Source organism: Notolepis coatsorum, assembly GCF_963971535.1.
Source record: "Notolepis coatsorum genome assembly, chromosome: 14".
Classification (NCBI taxonomy): Eukaryota; Metazoa; Chordata; class Actinopteri; order Aulopiformes; family Paralepididae; genus Notolepis; species Notolepis coatsorum.
This window is the reverse complement of record NC_140178.1, coordinates 76,957,441-76,983,454: the sequence shown is the minus strand read 5'-3', so window position 1 is coordinate 76,983,454 and position 26,014 is coordinate 76,957,441. Positions and strand designations below refer to the sequence as shown.

General features: G+C 46.6%; 1 protein-coding gene across 1 annotated transcript in view; it reads right to left on the bottom strand.

The window, feature by feature from the left end:
- Positions 1 to 14,842: 14,842 nt before the first annotated feature.
- The window catches only part of pitpnc1a (phosphatidylinositol transfer protein cytoplasmic 1a), a gene marked incomplete at both ends in the record, with an annotated part of 359,160 nt that continues 347,988 nt past the window's right edge, over positions 14,843 to 26,014 (bottom strand). The window contains 2 exons of the mRNA XM_084329868.1: positions 14,843 to 15,153; positions 24,235 to 24,298. Coding sequence (XP_084185994.1) covers positions 14,843 to 15,153; positions 24,235 to 24,298 — 375 coding nt within the window. The remainder of the gene's footprint in view (positions 15,154 to 24,234; positions 24,299 to 26,014) is intronic.

Below are 26,014 nucleotides of genomic sequence, written 5' to 3'. Positions count from 1 at the left end.
GCTGTCATCATACCTCAATGACCGCTCCTACCAAGTGTCATGGAGAGGGACCCTGTCGGCCACCCGCCCCCTGCGGACGGGTGTCCCCCAGGGCTCGGTTTTAGGACCCCTTCTCTTCTCCCTCTACACTAAATCACTGGGTAACATTATCACGTCTCATGGCTTCTCCTACCATTGTTATGCCGACGATACTCAACTCTTCCTCTCCTTCCCTCCCTCAGATATCCACGTCTCTGAGCGGATCTCGGCCTGTCTGTCCGACATCTCAGCCTGGATGACGTCCAACCACCTCAAACTGAACCTAAGCAAAACAGAATTGCTCCACCTGCCGGCCAAATCCTCCCCCCTAACCGACCTTTCAATCACAGTCGAGAATACAGCTGTGACTGCGTCCCCGACCGCCAAGAACCTTGGTGTTGTCCTCGACGACCAGTTGAACTTCTCTGCTCACATCGCAGCGACGACCAGAACCTGCCGATTCCTCCTGAGCAACGTCAGAAGGATACGCCCCTTCCTGACAAAAGAAGCCACCCAACTCCTCGTCCAATCAACAGTCATCTCCCGCCTCGACTACTGCAATGCACTGCTCGCTGGCCTCCCGGCCACTGCCACTAAGCCTCTTCAACTCATTCAGAACGCAGCGGCCCGCCTGATCTCAAACCTACCGAAGTCGGCCCATGTCACCCCACTTCTTAGGGACCTGCACTGGCTCCCCATTGCTGCACGAATCCGCTTCAAGGCCCTCGACCTAGCATACCGTGCGGCAAAGGGAACCGCTCCCGCCTACCTCCGGTCAATGGTCTCTAACTACACACCCTCAAGACCCCTACGCTCTGCATCTTCTGGCCGCCTCAGACCTACTCCTATCCAAGCTCCGGGAGGGTCATCAAAGAGAAGTCGCCTATTCTCAGTCCTTGCCCCGCAATGGTGGAATGAACTACCCACCCCAGTTAGGACAGCCGAATCACGTCCAATCTTTCGCCGTCGACTAAAGACGCACTTCTTCAACCATTATCTGAATAAAAAAAAAAAAAAAAAAAACAATAAAAAAATCTAACCCTAACTAACCGTACTGTCATGCACTTGTCTTAATAAACTAACCTACACTGTAGCACTCAACACTTTGATGAACATTGTTGCTCAGCTGATAGAGTTGTGCCCTTCCTGATGGCTTGTCGTACAGAACTTGTAAGTCGCTTTGGATAAAAGCGTCAGCTAAATGACTAAATGTAAATGTAAAATGATTTGAAATATGAAATATGCACTTTTATGGCAAATGAGTATTCGTAGGTAAATCAACATTGAATGTCCAATCTCTGGTTACGCAGGGAGTAAGTATACAACCTGGAATATTTAGGAAACGATAGCGATGGTACTTAAATGATTATAGCTGGATACACTAAGGGGGGGGGGGGGGTCCCGCTGGTTGTAAGACAGTAGGAGGGGGGGGGGTTAGAGAAGCCGCTGGCGGTATCCCATCTGGCCGACGGTGTCTTGGGAGAATTCAAAGTCTTGAACACGGTGCCCACAGAACCTCGGTCCGCAGACGAATACAGCTGGACCCTCTGTGGACGGTAGCTGCCGGTCCACAACGGAGAGACGTGAGGCGACCTCACTGGTGTAGAGCGCCGTCTCACCTGGAGTCCTCTCCGGGGGGTAGTTCCAACACTCCGCAGTGTTGGCCTTTATCCATGGAATAATCAAAGCACCCAAAGCATAATCCAAGCCGTGGAAGGCTCGCCGTCGTCCGGGTAGAGTAATCCAATATACAGGTCCAGTCGCTCTTGGCCCGGAGCTCCTCGGATGCAAGCACCACTAGGGGTCTGCTCAGCCTGGTTAAGCGTCCAGATATACGACGGTATAGTGCCAAACTATGACTATTCAACTATTAATCTACACAATATCTCAATGCCTATTCTGGGCCAAGTAGGCCTTACTACACCACACGTGCGTCGTGGGGAGGCTTTGCGTCTGTCACTCTGTTGGAGGGTAAAGAACTGGACTAAAAAGAAAGTTCTACTTTACTTGCGCCATATATATATGCGCTATGAACAAATAGTACCATTCGTATTTCGCCCGACATATTCCTGCGCGGAACCGGGGCTTGCCACGACATGTTAGGCGGCACGATTGAACTTGGACCTAGGGGTATGGCAACCTGGCGCCAGGTTCTCGTCCAATGGTAGAATGAAACTATTATGGGCTGTTTAGTAGACTAAAGGGATATTCAGTGCATATTGTACAAGGAATATACAGGGGATATCAAACGATATACAAATACAATTAAATATATATATATAAATAAATATACATATTCGGTTTAATCTGATCCTTCACAACAGATATGTTATGGTTTTCTGAATGATTCCTTTCAATAAATATGACAACAAGAAACCTTGGAATATTGTCTATATTTCAATATTTCAAGTTCAAGTTCAAGTTCAAGTTCTTTAATAGTTGTCATACAGAAGTACAGAATACTTTCATACAAAATGCTTCTTACTGTTACGCTCCAGAGACTGTGCTAGACAAGATAGTATCAAATAACATAATATAGCATGTAATTTAGAAGAAGAAAAATGAGGTCACAGTGTTCGGTATAGACATATGTACAATGTTCTGAGTTACCATATAATATACAATACTATGCAGTGTACTAATGTACAGTACTATCTAGTGCAAAGCAGAAATGGGATGAGGTACAATTTTAGGTACAATTTACAGTAAGGTGTACGAGTTGTAGTGCAATCCTTCATCAATAAATATAAAGTGTGGGGAGTGGGTGCTACAGTGTGTTTGTTTAAAGTGGGTGTGTGCTATAAAGTGTGTGGAGTGGGTGCTACAGTGTGTTTGTTTAAAGTGAGTGTGTGCGTGTGGATGTGTGTGCTATGTGCGTTTGGTGGTTGTTGTTGTGTAGTGTTCATTCATTGTTCGTTTAGCAGCCTGATGGCCTGGGGATAGAAGCTTCTTCTGAGTCTTTCTGTGCTCGCCTTGAGACTCCGGTATCGCTTGCCTGACCGCAGCAGTTCAAAGAGGCAGTTGTTCGGGTGACTGGAGTCTTTAATGATTCTCTTAGCCTTGCCCTTGCAACGCTTGTTGTAAATGTTCTGGAGGGTGGGGAGCCCCCCTCCAATTGTGCATTCGGCTGAACGTGTCACTCTTTGTAGTCTGCTTCGGTCTTGTGCAGTGCTATTCCCAAACCAGGAGGTGATGTTGCCGGTCAAGATGCTCTCTATTGTACATGAGTAGAAGTTCTTAAGGATCTTCTGACTGACTTGGAACTTCCTTAGGCGCCTGAGGAAGTAGAGGCGTTGTCGTGCCTTCTTCACAACACTGTCAATGTGTGTGGTCCATGTCAAGTCCTCGGATATGTAGGCTCCGAGGTATTTAAAGCTGTTGACTCTCTCAACCGGTGCCCCGTCGATGCTGAGGGGGCTGTAGTCCTTGACCCCCGACCTCCTGAAGTCCACAATCATCTCCTTTGTTTTGCTGACGTTCAGGGAGAGGCTGTTTTCCTGGCACCATCCCGCCAGGACCTTGACCTCTTCCAGGTAGGCCCTCTCGTCGTTGGCAGAGATCAGGCCCACCACCACTGTGTCGTCAGCAAATTTGATGATTGTATTGCTACTCCGCTGAGCCACACAGTCGTGTGTGTACAGGGAGTAGAGGAGGGGACTCAGAACACAGCCCTGGGGGGCCCCTATGTTGAGGGTGATGGATGAGGAGGTGCAGTTGCCTGCTCTCACCACCTGGGGTCTGCCAGTCAGGAAGTCCAAGACCCACTGGCAGAGGTCATAGCCCAAGCCCAGGTCCCTGAGCTTGGCTATGAGTATGGAGGGGACTATGGTATTGAATGCCGAGCTGTAGTCGATGAATAGCATTCTCACATAGTTCCCCTGCCTCTTGTCCAGGTGTGATGCTGCTGTGTGCAGCACATGGGCTATGGCGTCCTCCGTGGACCTGTTGGGGCGGTATGCAAATTGCAGGGGGTCCATGTTGATGGGGAGGGAGGAGCAGATGTAGCCCTTTACTAGCTTCTCATTTATTTAATATTGGGTGTAGATCACTGTTTTGTCTGTGAGATTGTGGGCCATGTGGGTTTGGATTGGTACAAAATCAACTATAAATTTACATTCCACAATAATAATAGATGAATACTAGTACGTATATGGAATGTACGCATATAGCCTTCGATAGCTTCAATATGCAGAAGAAAATATTTTACCCCAGAGCACTGAAAATGTGAGTAACCTGCAGCATGGGCCATGTGTTCTCTGTGAATCTGCATTTTCACTCTGCGTCACTAGGTGTCAGTATTGACTGAAAAATATTAAATAGATATATTTATTTCTTAGGACATGGGTATTGGGCTGGCATACAGACAGAGGCCATGACAACTACTACTACAACAACAAAACTACTATTACTATTACAACTATTAATGCTACTACTACTACTACCACCACTGCTACAACAAATACTACTACTACTAGGTCTACTACTACAGATATTACAACTATTAATGCTACTCCTACCACAAATACTACTAGGTCTACTACTACAGACATTATTCTATTAATGCTACTACTGCTACTACTACTACTACAACAACAGATCTTACAACTATTCATGATACTGCTACTACTGCTACAATAAATACTACTACTACAGATATTACAACTATTAATACTGCTACAATACTACTACTACTACTACTACTACTACTACTACTACTACTACTACTACTACTACTACTACTACTACTACTACTACTACTACTACTACTACTACTACTACTACTACTACTACTACTACAGCAGCTCTGCCCACTGAGCAGCACCAGACCATCTCAACTCCATCTTTGTACTTTGGCATATCTAGCTGAATATCTTGTTAGACCAGCTTTTAGTAAGTAATGAATGATTGATGTGTGTTTATAGTGGTAAATACCCAGCCCCCATCCACAAGCACACACACGTCTAATGAGGGTACATCTAAACTTAGAGTACTTTTGCTATGCAGATTCTGTAGAGGACTTTATTGGAGGATGTTTTAGTTGATTTGGCATAATTTATTTATCATAAAGACCATCCAACACACATTGTACACACTGCTCAGGACTGACTGTATGTACCCATGGGAGCTAAACAGACAACTTACTGGAATGTACTTTTTTGAGTGTTGCTACTCTCATACTTTTGCTTATGTTGTACCCCAGAAAAAGCTAACGTGATTCCAAGTTTCAAGTTTCTTTAATAGTTGTCATACAGAAGTATAGAATACTTTCATACAAAATGCTTCTTACTGTTACGCTCCAGAGACTGTGCTAGACAAGATAGTATCAAATAACATAGTATAGCATGTAATTTAGAAGAAGAAAATGAGGTCACAGTGTTCGGTATAGACATATGTACAGTGTTCTGAGTTACCATATAATATACAATACTATGCAGTGTACTAATGTACAGTACTATATAGTGCAAAGCAGAAATGGGATGAGGTACAATTTAGGTACAATTTACAGTAAGGTGTACGAGTTGTAGTGCAATCCTTCATCAATAAATATAAAGTGTGGGGAGTGGGTGCTACAGTGTGTTTGTTTAAAGTGGGTATGTGCTATAAAGTGTGTGGAGTGGGTGCTACAGTGTGTTTGTTTAAAGTGAGTGTGTGCGTGTGGATGTGTGTGCTATGTGTGTTTGGTGGTTGTTGTTGTGTAGTGTTCATTGTTCGTTTAGCAGCCTGATGGCCTGGGGATAGAAGCTTCTTCTGAGTCTTTCTGTGCTCGCCTTGAGACTCCGGTATCGCTTGCCTGACCGCAGCAGTTCAAAAGAGGCAGTTGTTCGGGTGGCTGGAATCTTTAATGATTCTCTTAGCCTTGCCCTTGCAACGCTTGTTGTAAATGTTCTGGAGGGTGGGGAGCCCCCCTCCAATTGTGCGTTCGGCTGAACGTGTCACTCTTTGTAGTCTGCTTCGGTCTTGTGCAGTGCTATTCCCAAACCAGGAGGTGATGTTGCCGGTCAAGATGCTCTCTATTGTACATGAGTAGAAGTTCTTAAGGATCTTCTGACTGACTTGGAACTTCCTTAGGCGCCTGAGGAAGTAGAGGCGTTGTTGTGCCTTCTTCACAACACTGTCAATGTGTGTGGTCCATGTCAAGTCCTCGGATATGTAGGCTCCGAGGTACTTAAAGCTGTTGACTCTCTCAACCGGTGCCCCGTCGATGCTGAGGGGGCTGTAGTCCTTGACCCCCGACCTCCTGAAGTCCACAATCATCTCCTTTGTTTTGCTGACGTTCAGGGAGAGGCTGTTTTCCTGGCACCATCCCGCCAGGACCTTGACCTCTTCCAGGTAGGCCCTCTCGTCGTTGGCAGAGATCAGGCCCACCACCACTGTGTCGTCAGCAAATTTGATGATTGTATTGCTACTCCGCTGAGCCACACAGTCGTGTGTGTACAGGGAGTAGAGGAGGGGACTCAGAACACAGCCCTGGGGGGCCCCTATGTTGAGGGTGATGGATGAGGAGGTGCAGTTGCCTGCTCTCACCACCTGGGGTCTGCCAGTCAGGAAGTCCAAGACCCACTGGCAGAGGTCATAGTTCAAGCCCAGGTCCCTGAGCTTGGCTATGAGTATGGAGGGGACTATGGTATTGAATGCCGAGCTGTAGTCGATGAATAGCATTCTCACATAGTTCCCCTGCCTCTTGTCCAGGTGTGATGCTGCTGTGTGCAGCACATGGGCTATGGCGTCCTCCGTGGACCTGTTGGGGCGGTATGCAAATTGCAGGGGGTCCATGTTGATGGGGAGGGAGGAGCAGATGTAGCCCTTTACCAGTGGTGTTTCCTCATGATTACAACCAAGGAAACTATAAAAGAAGGAAGGGTCATTACGTCAGAATACCAGCATCCTATGCTCTGCTTGGTGCCATACTTTGGTGCCAGTTCTATTGAAGCCTATATTAAAATTGTAAATATACATGGGGAAATATACATCAAACAATAAAGCAAACGTTAGCTAGTTAACAATGCGACAAATTACATATGATTCTGATAACCTGTTTAAATGATGGTCATAAACTACGGTTATCCTATAACCCTAGTTATATGATTACTGGCAAAGCGTCTAGGGTTATAGGATAACCTTCGTTATATTTCATACTGGCTCCACGTCTTGCTTTGCCTAATGGACTAATGGGCGGTGCAAGGCGCCTAGCCCTGATAAATGTACCCCCTGAGGTCCCCTTTACGACCATCAAAAAGCGGGGAGGGTCCTGGCCCCCACACTCGTCCTTACGAGGAGCGGAGGGATAGAACTCCGGCCATGCGTAATGGGGCGCAATTACCCCAAAAACGCACAATGTGAGTAGACCGTGCGAAGACCCGCTGTCTACCTCACCATGCATCCCGCCAGTTACCTAGCAACAGGATGCAGAAGAGGTTCCAGCCCTACGGACCGCACAAGAGACATGGCTCTCAGCCAGGTCCACGAGATAGAACCCGACGAAGCTGCAGCATACGTGTCCTCCACAGGCGTTGTTTGTGACATAGCCTCCCCTCCGTCAGGGCCACCGTGCTTACATTCTAACGAACCGTTGACTGGTAGCCCCAAGGTCTGGTAGCCCCAAAGTTTTAAGACATGTCGTCAGCGCACAGAATAGGGAAAAAAATGGGTGGAGGCTGTCTACCACCTCACTTGTGTGAGGAGGGGTTCAATACCTAACTATTCCAAATTCAACCTCTCAGCGACTGGGCCGCCAGATACTGTTTAGGCCAGGCGGTCGAAAACACCGCTCTGTGTGCCGAGAGAGGGCTCCTGGACCATGGGCATAGACCCTGGCGGAGCCCCTAGGCATTGAATTGGAATGGGGAACCAAAAGGCCGATCCGGTCCGACACAACCAGGATGGGTACAGAGTCCCTGACGTAGCCACACCACTTTATAACTGGCATACCAGGTGGGGGGGGGGGGGGGGGGACATCTGGCATGCCGTGTGCCCACAGGCATACGAGGAGACATCCACTCCCCGAGGACGGTTGCTCCCACCATGACCCAGGCTGACAGATTCCTTAGCAAGAGCAGAGCTTGACTGTCACCTGGCGGACACTAGGTTAGGCCAATCCGGTCCGGCTCAACCAGGATGAGTCTTGTGTCCCCAGTGTAATCGCCCCACTTTAAAACTGGCGTACCAGGTGGGGGGGGGTTGCTCATTTGACCGTAAGCCACAGGGGGTGCTAGAGGGACTAACTTCTCAAAAGCAGCTGAAGCATTGGCCCGAAACCCCAGTCCCCGTTAGGGGGGGGGGGGGGTCGGCGAAGACTATCACGTGAGACGTGACACTGCCCACGGGTCCAGTGGCCAAGACCCCACATCGCTGATATGGGTTCTCGTCCTCCACAGGGGCTATTCCCCTTTTGAAAAAAACACCTGTATTTTCCCCATCAACACGGAGGACGAGCTGAGCACTGAGTGGGCAGACGTCATCCTCTTTAGCAGGCGGGCCGTTTATTAGCATGATATGTTAATACTTTCTCTGACGCTAAAAGTGATGTCAGGTCATCCTGACAGGGAGGGACCCACACATACGTACGTCATCACGCCAACGCGTGCGGGGATACCCTCTCAGTGACGAGCACACCTGGAGAGGCTTCGCTTGTCAGGTTTTGTCTTGATACAAGAAAGAAACCTTTTAGAGGTTCTTTTACCGTTCACAGCCTCATGTAAACACACATACGATTAGTTTCTGGGAGCCTGAGAAGCAGTGTTAGCCCCGTGTCATTTTAAGTGAAAACATATGTAACGCGTATGCTTTTTATTGCTTGAAACTGAACACGGAACCAACCACCATTTGTGGGCTCTGAGCAATGTTGTTTAAAAATTTACCACACAAGAGCCACTGCGACTCAATTTTACAAGACATAAATTGTCGCCCGCTTACATTTCTTATCAGAAAAAGTAACCCGGCACACCTGTCGTTTTGTTTCGGGCACACATTTAACACATTTAGGAGTGAAATAACTGCACTTTTGTTAAACCAAAAAATGACATTCATACATAGAGCGGTCTTTTTTTAATTGAAACGACGGGGGGAGCACAAGTGTTCAGCCCGGTCCCTCAGCCTTCACCTCCTGCCTCCCCGTGATGTGTGCCCTTGTTTGCACTGAGGGGCAGAAGCTCTGGTGCCACGGGTCGGGGGTCATACAGCAGCTGCTGGCGGAACCACACCTTCCCATCCAACAGCAGGGTAGGGAGAGGCGTGGGGCTCGCCGTGGAAGCGGAGAGTGTTGCTGGGCCCATCCCTGGACGTGCTGTGCGACGCCTCGCGGAAAGAGCAGTGGGGTGCGTTGTGGGAAGCACGCGGGCCATGGCCTTGTGACGCTTCGCGTTGGGTCGCTCCCTGCTCTCCGGCCTGGAGAAGTGGCGACCCAGGAGCAACCGCTGCTCCTCCATCTCCTTACAGGCCACCGACACCTCTTCGATGGACGAGCCGAAGAGTCAGTCCTCGGAGAGGGGGGCCAGGAGGAGAGGCAGCTTTCTCCGGTCCTCCAGCATAGACTGCTCCAGCCATAGGTGCCTGTGGATTAACGTTGTTAATGCCATCAACTTGCCTGCGGCTATGCCCTGCAGCTGCGTGAGGTGCAGGATAGCCCCTGTGGCCTGGGCAAAGATCTCGCTGTGGTCCGGACCCAATGGCTCTCCGCTCGTCACCAGCGTAGATGAGAATTCCGCCAGCTGGGCGATGTTAGTCGGGGCGGCCAGGCTCTGGGTAGTGGCGATGTAAGCCTTGTCGGCCCATTCAGCCATCTGCCGAGCCGATTTGCCTTTCAGCATCGGCTTTTGCCTCGGGTGCCACATCATCTCCGGGCAGAGGACAGATGCCAGCGGCTTATCCAGCCGTGGCACACCAGTCCTCAAACCCTGGACCCGGCCCGTAAAGGGCAGGTGTGACCTAGTCAGGCCCTTGATGTGCAACACAACCTGGCCTCTGGTGACATAGGCATCAATGGGTGGGAAGCCCAGGCACAGCATGTCTGACTTGCCACGTGGGTCCTCCCTGAAACGAGGCGCTACTCACCAATAATCCCCCAATTGGTGAGCGGGGTCATTTGGGCGAGCCGGACATGCTCGGAGAAAATGTCCGGATTTCCCACAGTAGAGACACAGTCGGTCTCCAGAGAGACGTGAGACCGGCCAATCTGCATCGGCTCCTCTCCCGACGTGGACGTGGATGGGGCTGGAGGGAGCATGGGAAATCAAGGGGGTTGACCCAAGTGGGTGGTCGTTGACCCAGGAGAAGTGGGCGCTCGGCTGGGGACCGAGCGGAGGGATCCAGAAGCGCGATGATTTCGCTCTTGGCGGCGCTCCCGGAGTCGCTCATCCATCTGCAGGGCCAGGGTAATCAGATCGTAGAGTGACTGTGGACGATCTCTGACGATTACATCTTTGACCGCCTCACACAGTTCTTTCCTGTAGGTGCGGCGGAGTGCTACGTCCCCCCACCCACTGTTCGCGGCGAAGACCCAAAACTCCAGGGTGTAGTCAGCCTGACACCCTGCTGGAGAACTAGCAGCTTACTAGCCGCGTCTTCGCCGTCAGTGGGGTGGTCGAACTCAAAACAAAATTCTTGGCAAAAAGCGGAATAATCACTGGCAAAACTCGGGTCCCGACTGACAACGGCTATAGCCCAACTAAGGGCTTTGTCGACTAGAAGAGACATGATAAACGCGATCTTAACCTCCCCAGTAAGGTATTTGGATGGCTGAAATCTAAACAAAAGCTGTGAAAATCCCCCACCAAGGCCCTAGGACTAGGTGTTACGAGGCTGGGCTTGGGTCGGGAGGGAACTGGCCCAGGGGGAGCAGGGACAGCGGGGGGAGCGTCAGGGGGAACAGGGACCGAATCTCCACCGGTGAACGCCTCCAGTCTTTGCTGGATGGAGGTAACAACAGTCAATAGAGAGCTTGTTTTGGGAAGTGAGCGCAGCAGTGGTGACGCGAGATGAGCTCTGGAGCTCGGCGATGTGTCCTTGGACCGTGGGGAAAGCCTTGGTCAGCTCAGTCTGAAGGGAAGCTAGTTGGGTGGGATGATCACTCTCTAGCTTTTCTACAGAGGGGTAAATTTGTTCCTTATATCCTGAAGAGGATGTCTGACCGGCCGTCTGCCCCGGTGTACCGCCTTGACTCATTTTGGCTTGTTCGTTCTGTTACGATTGAACCAAGTGGTCAAGTGTGGCAGTACCCCGGAACAGACAGACACAGGAAACAGATGATAAATAAACCAGATTTAATAGATATAATATATACAACAGGGAAAACAGGGGAATTAATGATGCAATCCTGGTGGGAGTCACAACATTACTGTTACATCTGCACTCTGGTTGGATGCCAAACTTCTTTTCATTGTACTGTAGGCCTACTTGTGCTGTATAATGACCATACATTTCAATCTAATTACACCTACATGTATATCTGAATATAACCTAAAACAAAGCTCACTACAATTACATTTTCTTTTAACAATACATAACCTATTTCTGCCAAAATGTCATATCCACAGTCCCCAGTCAAATGCTTTGAAATGCAACAAATACATGTAATACGGTTGTACTTGTTAAGCAATTTAATTGCCAATAATGTCTGTGCTGAAAAGGGCGCCATACAGAAGATTACTTGACATTCTAGGGAACGTGTGGTGTGTGTGGGTATTAGGGAGTAGCATTTGACAGAATGACCTCGATCATCAGTGAGCATTTATGAGAACAGCAGGATTGTTTGTACGGTGATTGATTGAATGAAAATTTTATTAACAGATTGCAGAATGGGTACAATACAGTACGGCTCAATACACACAATAGACCTGTCTCAAACCCTGCCCCTTTTCTTGATCCTCCAATCACAGCTGTCGCTTACCTCTGACTTCCTCGTACAAACTTTGTACAAACTTTGTTTGTACGAGGAAGTCAGAGGTAAGCGACAGCTGTGATTGGAGGATCAAGAAAAGAGGGCAGGGTTTTGAGACAGGTCCATTGTTAAGGGGATGCAGACCAGAGAACGACTTTCGTCTTGTTTACATCAGGGTCCCCCATTTTCAATTCATAATGAATTGTAAGTAAGGGTGCAACTTGCTCCGTGCAATCCATTCTTTGTGGATCTAGTGTGTTCACAATGACATCCTGGTGTGACATCATCAACTACGGCAACTTAGGACGCTCAAACTCAAACCTATTACATCACGCTCTCTCGCTCTCTCTCTACGTTGTCAAACATGTACACTAAAGTTAAGTTATGTTGGAGTTTTATTGAGTTTGAGTTGTTTGTTTGTTATTTTCACTTTGTGCCGCTTGATTTTATTGTATTTCATGAACAGTGTTTTTCAGAGATGGAAGTAACTTGAGAAAAGGTTTAGCATTTTTCTATTGCAGTTTTGCACAATATTCGATATTATGAAAAACGAATATTCGAATAGCACTTTTGCTAGAAAGTCCCATCCCTAATATATGGTATGGATTACTTACTGTTATTACTATCTGTGGTAGCTCTCCACCTACACACATAGTTTTTGTTGTTGTTGCTGTGCTGTCCATTGAGCAATGAGCATGCACCTTCATGTGATAGGCACATTAACTGTACGTCAAACTCCCCAAACAAACAAGCACACCATTGATTTAATTGCCATATAAATCACATACAAAGATCTAACTATTACTCCTCTCTGAACATGAATATAAAACAAAAAGGTGATCTATTAACTGTGTAAACCTTATGCAATATTCATCATTGATATTTGGATACTTGAAATCTGTATGAACTAAGTAGTTAGTATCAAATTAAATAAGATGGAACCACTCCATGCATTAATTGAATAAACAACAATTTTCTCATTACCAGTATGGTATTGTTTAAATTGTACAGCTTTTTGCACATCTTTGTCAGGGAATTCCAACAATTCTGGACCTGAATGTACCAGTTAATTGTAATCATCTCTCTCTCCTTATGTCTAGTCAAGCCAGGTTGTGGAGGAGAGAGACAGGGAGGAACAGGCTGTAGACTACTTTGCCCACCCTGAGCCTGCTATGATGCAGATGTTTTTACATCACCACCCAAAACTGGTCCACTTGTCCATGGCACTTACTACCCAGCTTTGTAGTGGTTTGGGGGAATAGTACAGTAGGTACGCATATTTATATATATGTTTATATAGTCAAACATATCTGATTATGGCTTTTAAATGGAAATTCCTAAATAAAGCCTATAGAAAGATACATAGTCACAAAACGGACACTGAATAGAACATGTGTGGTATTTGATTTATTTATCGAATACAAAACGAATTAACAACATAACTGCAAATTAATACCATTCAGAACGGAACCGTGCAGCAGAAATGGAGTCTGCCAGTAGAAGTCAATTAAATCACAACATTCATTAATGTCGCTGAGATGACGAGGAAAACAATGGAGCATTTGTTTTACAGACATTTAAAAGCAGCGGCTGTAATCAAAACCATGCAATTACATAAGCCATCTTAAAGACACCATGATTGACAAAACCTACTCATATCAACTGCAGGTAGAAAGAGAGGAGGGGAAGAGAGAGAGATAGAGAGAAAGAGAGAGAGGGCATCTTCCTCTAAAATACACAAGCTATAGTAATTTCATAGCAATGTAATCACAGAACATGTTTTCTTCTTTTTTTCTCTTCTTTTTTTTTTTTAAGTGAGAGTACCATTTCGATAGCTCTTTTAATATACATATTTACAAGAAAAACACAACAATCTTACTTTTGTAAAAACCCTTCGGTATATTCAACTGATACGGTGACTGATAAGAATCTGTCGATCCAAAATCCAAACCACACAAATAGATACATCAAATCACCAAGCTGCAGTTTTCAAATAGATATATCAAATCACCAAGCTGCAGTTTTCAAATAGATATATCAAATCATCAAGCTGCAGTTTTCAAATAGATATATCAAATCACCAAGCTGCAGTTTTCAAATAGATATATCAAATCATCAAGCTGCAGTTTTCAAATAGATATATCAAATCACCAAGCTGCAGTTTTCAAATAGATATAACAAATCACCAAGCTGCAGTTTTCAAAGGGATGGGTTGGGTGAGAGAGAAAGTGCGAAACGCATACAGTTAACTCTTGATGCATAAAGTTTGCATGCGCTGATTGAATCTGCACGTATCTAGGCAACAGACCCTGAGATATCAGCTGAGGGTGAAGGGCGGGGGGGGGGGGGGGGGGCAGCAGGAGACACTTGCAGTTGCAGGGATATTATATATACACGCTACGCCTGACCTGTCTGTTGTAATGCAGACCTCCCTGTTGAGCTTACTGCAATGATATAATATAATATAGACCTTAATGGGGAGGTCTATATTAGTCCGATCAGGTGTAGTGTGTGTATTACTGCAAACGTTTCTTCTCCTACCGTTACTGCTTATGTGTGGTGCTGCCTGACCGGTTCTGAGGAGGAGAGGAGGAGGAAGAGGAGGAGGAGGAGGAGGAGGAGGAGGCTTGACCTGCTTTTTGTCAAGATTCTCATCGCTGTATTATACCGTTAGTTCATCCTCTCATTTAGTGATGAAGTCAGACTGCCATGCCTGTACCTGTAAAGGTAATTTAAGAGCAGTTGTTTCTACTGTAACATCGGCTAGTCTGCAGAGAGAGAGGGGGGGGGGGGTGCTAGGACCACCAGGACAGTGAAAACGATCATTCACTTCAGCCGGCCAAGGGGGACATACAGTAGTTGTTGTACTGGGCAGGCGTCCTCTGTTGACTTGCACGTGTAGAGGTACTCCAGGACCTCGGGTCTCCGCCAGGACACAGGCCCTGTCCCTCATTCAGGTTGGGGGCTGGAGCCCCAGGAGAAGATGCTGGGCAGCCGGAAACCTGAGTCCCTGCGGCCCGGATCCGGCAGCGTCAGGGTCTCCGGAGCCGACTTCTTCCTGGGCCGGTCCTTCGGCACGGACAGGAACTCCGGGGCCTCGCTGGAGAAGGGGGTGGAGGGGGCGCTGCTGGCCCCGCTGCATGTGCTGGATGGCAGGGGGGTCTCAGTGATGGATATGGCTGGGGGGAAGGGGCCAATCTTGAGGTTAGTGGCTTCCTGGGTGGTTCGCTCATACTCTCGCACCTCCTCCATGGTCATGTCTGTGGCGTGGTAAGATAAGATAAGACATGGTAAGATCAGATCAGACAAGACAAGACAAGACAAGACAAGACAAGACAAGACAAGACAAGACAAGACAAGACAAAACAAGACAAGACAAGACAAGACAAGACAAGACAAGACAAGACAAGACAAGACAAGACAAGACAAGACAAGACAAGACAAGACAAGATAAGATAAGATAAGATAAGATAAGATAAGATAAGATAAGATAATATATGGTAAAGTGAGGTAAGGCGAATTTGGGTTATCTAACTTAGAGAGGTGTGAATCCCTGACTGGGAATGCCAGGAAATTCCCTGTGGAGGTAATGTAATATGAGGGAATTTTACAAAGGTCATTTTACAGGAACAAATATTTTACAACTGGTTTCACACATGTCACTGCATTAGATGGTTATCAGTCATTTTATGCCACTTTGTCCACAACCAGGACAATTGTAGTGGAAACCTACGGAAGCGCATTGCTGCCACACCAGAAACAGAAAAAAGATATCCGTATCACGTTATAACGTGATAACTTCTTGTTTTAACATAAAAGTTTCACGTTATAACGTGATAACTTCTTGTTTTAACATAAAAGTTTCATGTTATAACGTGATAACTTCTTGTTTTAACATAAAACGTTTCACGTTATGACGTGATAACTTGTTGTTTTAACATAAAACGTTTCACGTTATAACGTGAAAATCATGTTTGAATAAGGAAACGATGTGCGCCGTCTGCGAGACCGGAACATTTAGGAATTATGGCTCGTGTACATGATTTGATTAAATTCTACTTCATGCTTGGGTTGAGACATGGCGAAATTATGCTATTATTGAGCACGGTGGATGATATTGTGATGAGTATGCGTACACTAGAAGGGTGTTAAAATGCATGGGGCTGTACAGAAGGAAGAATGAATCTGGCTCTGGGATAGAAATGTCCGACGCACATTATTACATATATATTCTCTGCTTCGAAGTGGTTATGCTCTGGCCCTCTTTCGAAGTGGGTTATGCTTAGAGTTTGGAATCATAAATATGTATTCTAGGAGAATATATATGTAATGTGCGAACAATCTTGTGTGTACAAGGCAGACATTTCTATCCCAGAGCCCGTCGGAGCTAAACCAATCAGAGAGGGTCTTTGCTGTACGCGGGCTAGCCAATCAGAGAGCGTCTTCACAAACTACGGCTACGAAAAAAATAATTCCTTATTCAAACATGATTTTCACGTTATAACGTGAAACGTTTTATGTTAAAACAAGAAGTTATCACGTTATAACGTGAAACGTTTTATGTTAAAACAAGAAGTTATCACGTTATAACGTGAAACGTTTTATGTTAAAACAAGAAGTTATCACGTTATAACGTGATACGGATATTTTTTTTCTGTTTCTGGTGTGGCAGCAATACGCTTCCGTAGAAACCAGACTGTATCCCTTTAGAAGACTGAAATCTGACTGAAGTAATCAGGGCCATGTGGGTGGAGTAATAACAATTCGTTCTAATTAAAGATCTACATGGTTTATATTGGCAGAATGATCCATAGCTTCAGACAAAATATAAGACAGCTAATCCACTTATTGATCCACATGAAAATGGGCATTCTATCCTATGGTTTTCAGTATTGTCTTTACTATACATTTAAAAAGAAATCTTTTACAAGTGTTTTTATGCATTTATTTTTTATTATATATTTTTTTACAATGTGCTTATGAGTTTTTTTGCGTTGCGTTTGTAACATGTGTGTAAAAAGGCCACTTCACATGTGTATTTAAAGAGCTGATCAACTAACAGATCCTAACCCTAGATCTTTTCTGTGAATGAGCTCACGTTGTACTTATTTCACATACATTTTCCAGTGGAGTTATATATCAATGAACTACTGTAGAACAATTTGTCTACTTGTTTCCTAGTTAGCTGGTCAATAGCTGCCACGTATCCCTCATCAGAAGTCTCATCTCCGTTCCTCCAATGTCAAACTCCTTACACTGCATCAGTATGACAGCGAATGTATAATTATTTTAAAATCTGTGAATTTGTATTGGCGACATGATCTCCTCTGTAATGAGCTAGATACGCCCTGGTATTAAGTTCTTCAACAGAGCGAACAAGAGCTGCACAGCTGCACTGAACAGACACAATCAAGGGGGCTTCCTGCTGTGCAGACAAATCCAAACTTCAAAATCAGGACTGAACGAAGGTTATCCTATAACCCTATTTATATGAGTAATGGTGAGCGCTCTGCTCTATTGGAACGTTCCCCATCACATACTGTGAATTTGAAAACTTTCAGCCACAATGCACCTACACCTGTCTGGCCACGCCCACATCCCCCCATGAATATAAGCAAGGGGTGTGACCGTACTCCTGCTCTTCCCTAGCCTTTCACCGTTAAAACGGAAGACCAACAGTATTGTGTCATGTTGTGCTGTATTATGTATCCATTTGTACCGTAAATCCTCTAATAGTGGAGGGTACTCGATTAAAGGACGGGCCTCTTATAATGGCAGAGGGTTTGATGCATGCAGACAAATAAAGGCCGGTCTCCAATATAAGGTCGCAAAAAAAAGTATTTATTTTATTTTCCGTGCCGTGATATAGAATGAGATAAACTCTTGCCAATGCAAATCAAGTGCTGCCTCCCGCTACACCGACTACCGTAACGTTACATTAACGTTTCCCTCTGGTTGGCGTTAGCTTTAGCGCTAGCTAACGTTGTCATAATATCTAGATCTGTGGTGTCAGCTGGATGACGTTGACTTCGTTTGCAAACGTTAACGTTCGCTATCTATATGGCGTTGGCAGGCGAGGCTGGCGTTGTCCAGTGACACATTACAGATCATGATGCTATGATAGCGTTAGCTAAAGCTACTGCATGTTATCATCAACTCGATTCGACTGAGGAAGTCGAGAAGGTAGGTACCACACGCTAAATCGTCCCCGGACCCCGCAACCTAGTATAGACAGTTCCAACTTCAGTGTGTGAATTACGTTAATCCCACAATTAGCACTCAAACAGCACTCAATATTTAAATACTAATGCTAGTCTAAATAAATGTAGACAGACAATGTACGTATTAAAAAAAAATTAAAAAAAATAATAATAATAATAATACAATAAAAGTCTGAAAATGAAGGGATTATGTCCATGAGTGTAATTTTTTTAAATTAAGGCCTGCCTCTTATATAAGCCTCTCTCTAATAAAGGCCTGGTGCTCTTTGCAGCTGAGGTAAATAGAAGACCCGTCCTATATTTGAGGATTTACGGTATCTATGTTCCAGTTTCATGTATTGTAGAGCTATTACACTCTGTACCGATCAAGAATACCACCAACCTGGTTGTGTGGCAATAAAGGAATCTCATATCTCTCTGTCCTCAGTGAGTGAGAGCAGAGCGCTCGCCATTACTCATAAAACTAGGGTTATAGGATAACCTTCGTTATATAGCGTAATGGCTTACGCTCTGCTCTATTGGAACACAAGAGCGGAGCAGAGCGGAGAGCCCGACAAATGTACCCACTGAGGTTCCCTACAACAGAATCAGAATACCGGGGAGGGGTGGGGGGGGGGGGGACAGGACACCAACTGTGCGAAAGAGGGGACAACACCCAACAAATGCACAGGGTGAGCAGTCCGCGGGACAGAAGGGCCCGCGACTACCCGACCGCGTGCCCTGCACGCTACCAGGGAACGTACGTGAAAACAAAAGCCTGCGTCACTGCTCCCACACCTCGTGGGGTCGGGGTCGTCAGACCCCGACGCTACCCGCGAGGTATTCCGAGGGGTCGGGATTAAAAAAAACCCGACCCCACGGGTGAAGCCGTAGCAGCGGGGCGCGAAGGAGGTCCCAGCCCCAGGCCACACAAGGCGGACTTACCGCAGAGTCCGGGGGCCAGGACCCCCAGAAAAGAGGCCTGGTGAGGTCAACGAGGCAGTGGCATCGAGACCTCTCCAGGTGTTCACTGGTGACACCACCCAAGGACCCCAAGGACCCCGACTTTGCCAGTAAACTGACCTCGCCACGAACCCTGATCCCGCCAATTTATTAATCCTGCGGGGTCGGGTTCAGAGAAAGAGTTTGACACAATTGGCAGACGTCATAAAGAATGCGGGGGCATACTCTCGGGGAGCCAGGGTCAAACCTGGGCTCTACCAGAGTCGACTCCGCTACCGGCATATCGGGAAGACAACCATCCCAACAGAAAAGGGTTGCTCCCTTAACCCATTTAAAAAACCGGGAAACACAACTGCGCATATACACAGGCTATACAATGCAGTTTAAGGCGTTTCAGGCTTAAAAAAGGGTTAACCCAGGCCAACAGGTAACGAGGGCAAGGCCCGACCTGTGCCTGGAGGACCGAGAACTACACAGGGGCGCATAGAGGAGCTGACTGATAATAAGCAGCCCCCCCTGACGCCCCCCCCCCCCCCCCCCCCATCCACCGGTCGAGCGGGGAGGGAGGGGTGAAATTAATGGAGAAAGGTCAAAACCCACTTAACAGTTTTGCAGAAAGGGTACAACATAGTATGGACCAACGCACACAACTGTTAAGGGGATGTAGATCCTCTTTAGAGGGTCCCCCATTTTCAACTCGTAGTGGCATTTCTATGACACACAACATTCATGACATCAACCCCCGTGGCGTCCGGCCCGCCCTGGCATCAGGGCTCTTCGGGTTAATCAGAATGTATCTGTGACCCGGCGGGCACCGGGTTAAACTGATCCGGTCCGGCGTGACCATGATGAGTCCTGGGGGTTAGGTACACGTTTCAATCAAAAAACATCACAGGGGGCGCCACCAAGACGGTCTGCACGTGAACGCACAGCTCCCGGTGGCCCACCTAACGGGCGTGAAACCCCCCCCCCCCCGATGTTTGATCTACCCCGGCATTTCCCCCCCGGAGATGCACGCAAGCCCTCAAGCTAGCCTAGTGAGCTGGCGCTCGGTAGAGATAACAAAAAAACGTCCCGGCCGACCGCATAAAAAACGCTGTTTATTTGAATGCTGATTCAAATAAACACCTGAAAAACACGCCCGGGCCAGCGCTGATACCGGTCCCGTAAGACCAATCGCTGATATGAACAGCGTGTAGGCTCGTAAAACCTGAGAACGGTGGTAGCGAATTCTAACAAGAAAGAGCCCCTACAACGTTTCTCCCCCCTGCCTGGGAAGACCAGGAGGGAACCGGTCTCGAAAAAGGACACTGACACAGGGTTTTATATACAGAGCCTGGGAAAAACCCCGCTCTTTATTTATGAGGGGAAGAGACCGGGTTCATCCCAGAGCGATCTCGACGTGAGTGAATAAATTAATGACATTTTTATTTAACAGATTGTAGAATGGGCACAGCACAGCCCAATACACACAACCGTCAAGAGGATGCAGATCAGAAAAGACGTTAGTCTTGACTGTATCAGGTTCCCCCATTTTCTATTTCATACGGCCTGCCATGCAGACCTCAAACTCACGGATATATCTCTTGGGCCAATAAGAAAACGCGAAAGCCTGTGACGTTTTCAATGGCCAGGGAACCCCCAGTCCCACCCACTAAGGTCGGTGTGGGAATGGGGAATCCCCCCTTTTTCTGCCTCGCCAACAGAGATTGAATCTCGTCGGCCAGGGGTGTCGTTGCCGCGGACTCTGATAGCAGTCTGTTTCAGAACCCAAAAAACGGAGGACGAGGGCGTGCAAATTGCCACACGAGCCCTGCTCTCAACGTTCCCTCCATCCACACCGACATGTGGTACTGCTGTAGCCACGTGGTAAGAATCACAAAGCGGCCTCGTAGCCAACTGGCGCTGGCCTGCTAAGAATCGTAGATAGGTCACCCCGGTCCCTCCCGCTGTGCTTTGCGAACCCTGGCTTCGCCGACGAGGTTAGTATTCCTAGGTCCAAAGTAAAACCCACAGGCGACTGTACTTTTGCAGTCACTGCCGCTAGACTCTGGAACCACCCATCCCTAAATATCAGATCATCAGTCATTTGCAATAAAAATTTTTTTATTACTAATTTGTTATAGGGTGCTAGTGTTTTTGTAAAATGTGTATTTGATATTGCACAATTGCTCTTTTCCACTAGTTATTTTTATTATCTTTTTTATAATACTTAAAAAAAACTAAAAACATAACCTAACAACATTACAAAAGAAAAACAGTATATCTGTTCTACATGTGTGTATTATTGTGACAGATCACGGACAGCAGAACATCTAACAGACTGCAACTGCTACAATGATTTGAAAGGAAAGGAAATCACCAACACTATTCACGTGGTGTCAGTTTGTGTGTTAATGAGTATTAAAGAAGTCATTCATGCTAGTAAGGACTAGAACTTCCTCTCAGGGGGAGGCCTCTGTCCATTCTTCAACTGTGAGCACACTCTTGATTCAGTTAAATCAAAGCACACTCTTGATTCAGTCAAATCAAAGCACACTCTTGATTTGGTCAAATCAAAGCACACTCTTTATTCGGTCAAATGAAAGCACACTCTTGATTCAGTCAAATCAAAGCACACTCTTGATTCAGTCAAATCAAAGCACACTCTTGATTCTGTCAAATCAAAGCACACTCTTGATTCGGGCAAATCAAAGCACACTCTTTATTCGGTCAAATGAAAGCACACTCTTGATTTGGTCAAATCAAAGCACACTCTTGATTCAGTCAAATCAAAGCACACTCTTGATTCGGTCAAATCAAAGCACACTCTCAATTCAGTGGAAGGGCAGTATTTCTGACAGAGGAGGGAGTTTAACAGACTGCTCCAACCTTTCTGAGGTTTTGTTGGGATGAACTTTGAACTTTGGTTGTCCTCAGGACACTGTCCACGGGGAGTACAAGGACACATGATGCCATTGAAATGATATATTAACTCTTCACTACTCTGACATGGGCTTCAGCAGTAATTTCTCCAAAACATGCTCTTTGGCTGTATGCTATAGCAGCATATCAGCCAGTAGCAGCATACGAAATAAGAAATATCCAGTCAAACTAAGTTGGAAAAGTTAATATTTTCTTATTGGTCCCTAGTATGCAGGACCGGAAATTAGCTGGTTGAGATATTGCTTTGTGTCTTGAAAATGCTTTTGTTGTTGTTTATCTTCACAGTAGACCGGGGAATATTTTCTGTCATGGCAGAGTGTTTACAGTACATTGTGTTTGCAGTGCTGAGCACCCATTTAACAAGCTCTCCGACTGCAGATGGTAAACCGATTATTGCCTTAATACAACATCTTATCTAACCAGAGGAGTTGGTGCCCATACGTGATAGTAATCAATACCAGCCATGCACATTGTTCCCAAAGGCATGTGCATGCACACACACACACACACACGCACGCACGCACGCACGCACGCACGCACGCACACACACACACACACACACACACACACACACACACACACACACACACACACACACACACACACACGCGCGCGCACGCACACGCACACACGCACAAACACAATCAGTGGCACCAATATATACCATTATTACTTGGAAAATTCTACAGTATTCCATTTTGTGTTGGCCCACACAAAACCACACCCAGGGCCTCTCTCTCTACTGTCTGGCAGCAGGTCCCCACGCCCTTATATGGGCTGCTTCCTGACTCCTCATCACCACGCTGTCTACCTGGGTCATCCTACACACCTGAGACTCATCATGTCATCACCGAGCCTGGATATGAGGCCAGCACTCCTGCCACTCCTCGTCCGAGTGTTGCTTCACCTACCGTGGTACTAGGACTCAAACATGTATGCCTCCACTGTCTCTGAACCTGCCTTGTTCTAACCTTGCTCCCTGTGTGTGTAGGATGGCATACCCCCTTGTCGATGCCTGGTACCTAATTAAATACCCTAAACCGCCTCATTCTCCTGTGCCTTGTGTTCTGCTCTTGGGTTCCAACCTAGACACCACCCTAACAAGGATAAGATACCTAGCCAGGATACTGGCATATAAACACCTTATTACATGCTCTAATCCCGGTTATGAGAAACCAGGATAAGATACCTAGCCAGGATACTGGCATATAAACACCTTATTACATGCTCTAATCCCGGTTATGAGAAACCAGGATAAGATACCTAGCCAGGATACTGGCATTGGCATATAAGGACCTAATTCTGACCCTGGGTAGGTCATTAGAAGTCTAGTGTGTAAAATGTGTTGTTGTGCGCAAAAACTATGATTGTCAAAAATTACTCCAAAATAGGGTTCTTAGCCACTGGACTATATAGGGATTTTGGCTCGATCGGGATATGAAAACACATGTGAGCATCTGATCAAGTCTAAGAATCTTTTTTTGTATCCACTTTTTTCTCCTCCTATTTTTCTTGTATTTTTCTCCCATCCCAATTTAGTCGTTATGCCAATTCCTCCCTCCCCTTCCTGGTCGTTGCGCGCACTTGCCCCCTACTTGCCGGTCTAGGGAGCCCTGAAGTCTATCACATGCTTCCTCCGATACATAGGAGACAGCCAGCAGCCTCTTTTCACCTGGCAGCGAGGACTCTCATTGGGTGAGTGTAACGCGTGGGAGGGCACACTACCTCACCCAGATCCCTTCCTCGCTGTGCAGGCACCCTGACCAACCTGTAGGAGTCGCTGTTTGCTACAACCAGATTACCACCCACCGGCTTCCCTCCCGCTGACACTGCCAATTGTGTCAGTATGACGACCGGCCAAGCCGGAGGCACCGCTGACAGCTGGATTCGATACCAGTGTCTCTGCGGTGGTAGACAGACGCTTAGTCCGCTGCGCTACCCGGCCGCCCCAAGTCTAAGAACCTTAACCGAACACATGTGAACACCTTATCAAGTCTAAGAACCTTAACCGAACACACTTGAACACATTATCAAGTCTAAGAACCTTAACCGAACATATGTGAGCACCTTATCAAGTCTAAGAACCTTAACCGAACACACGTGAGCACCTTATCAAGTCTAAGAACCTTAACCGAACACACGTGAGCACCTTATCAAGTCTAAGAACCTTAACCGAACACACGTGAGCACCTTATCAAGTCTAAGGAGTGTGCATGTTGACATGCTTGCGTGTTAGTCATCAATAAGACTTACCGATCCATTCATCCACCCAAGCAAAGGCCTGTCTGTGCCCTAAAAGCAAGACATCCCGAATCACCTGAGGAGAGTTAGAAAGAGAGAGAAGACGAGAAGAAAACAACAAGGGGCAGGATGTTAGTGGGATGGAGGAGGAGGAGGAGAAGAAGATGAGGAGAGGAAGGGAGAGGAGAAGGAGGTAAGTCACGGAGAGAGAGAGAGGGAGAGAGAGAGAGAGTGTTAGTAGTGCTTTTACTTAGTTCTTTGGGGGGATAATGATTCATGTGAGTCAATCAATCAATCAATCAATCAATCAATCAATCAATCAATCAATCAATCAATCAATCAGATTTATTTATATAGCACATTTAACATGACACGTGTCAACCAAAGTGCTGTACAGAGGGTAGATACACATAGATACATATTGACAACAATCACACTCCGTTTTATGGGAGGGCACACAGGCAAACAGGGCATGAGTCAGTGAACGGGAAAGGCTAGTAGGTAGAAGTGGGTTTTGAGCCTAGATTTGAAGGCATCTATCGAGGGGGCAAGCCTAATGGAGGTGGGGATGCTGTTCCATAGTTCAGGGGCTGCGACAGCAAAGGCACGGCCCCCCCTGAGCTTGAGCTTAGACCTCCGGACTGTCAGGAGCCTCTGATCGGCTGACCTGAGGGACCTGGTGTTGGAATAGGGGGATAGGAGGTCTGAGATGTAGGAGGGGGGTGGCCATTAATGGCTTTAAAAACCAATAGGAGAACCTTAAAATATATCCTGTAGCGTACTGGAAGGAAATGAAGGGAGGCAAGGACAGGTGTGATGTGGTCTCTCTTGCGGGTTCCGGTCAACAGTCTGGCAGCGGTGTTTTGTACCAGTTGTAAGCGGGACAGGGAAGACTGGTTAATGCCTATATAGAGGGAGTTGCAGTAGTCTAATCTAGATTAAATGAAGGCGTGGATGACTCTCTGAAGGTCTGCAGGGGAGAGAAGGGCTTTGAGTTTGGCAATGGTGCGTAGTTGGAAAAAACATGCCTTTACCACTGAGTTCACTTGTCTGTCGAATTAAAATTGTGGATCAAAAATGACACCTAGGTTCTTGACATAAGGCTTGACCAGGGAGGACAGGTTGCCAAGGCTGTTGGTAAGGGTGGTGACAGCGTCTGGGGGACCGAAGAGGATTATTTCGCATTTGTTTTGATTTAGTTGTAGAATGTTTTGTGCTATCCAACATTTAACGTCATCCAGGCAGGACATGAGACTGTTAAGTAGAGACTGGTTATTAGGTTTCAGGGAAACGTAAAGATGTGTGTCGTCAGCATAACAGTGAATGATTGGACCAAGGGATAGCATGTAAAGAGAGAACAGGATCGGGCCAAGGATGGACCCTTGCGGGACCCCACAGGAGAGGGAGGTTGAGGGGGAGGAGCAGTTGGCGATGTTGACAGCAAAACTTCTATTTGTGAGATAGGAGGAGAACCATGCTAGTGCAGTGCCACTGACACCAACCCCATGTTGGAGACGATCTAATAGAATGGTGTGATCAACAGTGTCGAAAGCTGCGCTGAGGTCAAGCAGCATTAAAACAGAGCAGTCACGGTTGTCAGCGGCGAGGAGTAGGTCATTTGACACTTTAAGGAGGGCTGATTCTGTGCTATGGCCAGTCCTGAACCCTGACTGAAATGTCTCCAGGATGCTGTTCTGGTGCAGGTAGGGAGACAATTGGCACAGAACAATCTTTTAGAGTATTTTTGACAGAAAAGGAAGCTTGGAAATGGGCCTGTAATTACTGTGCTGGG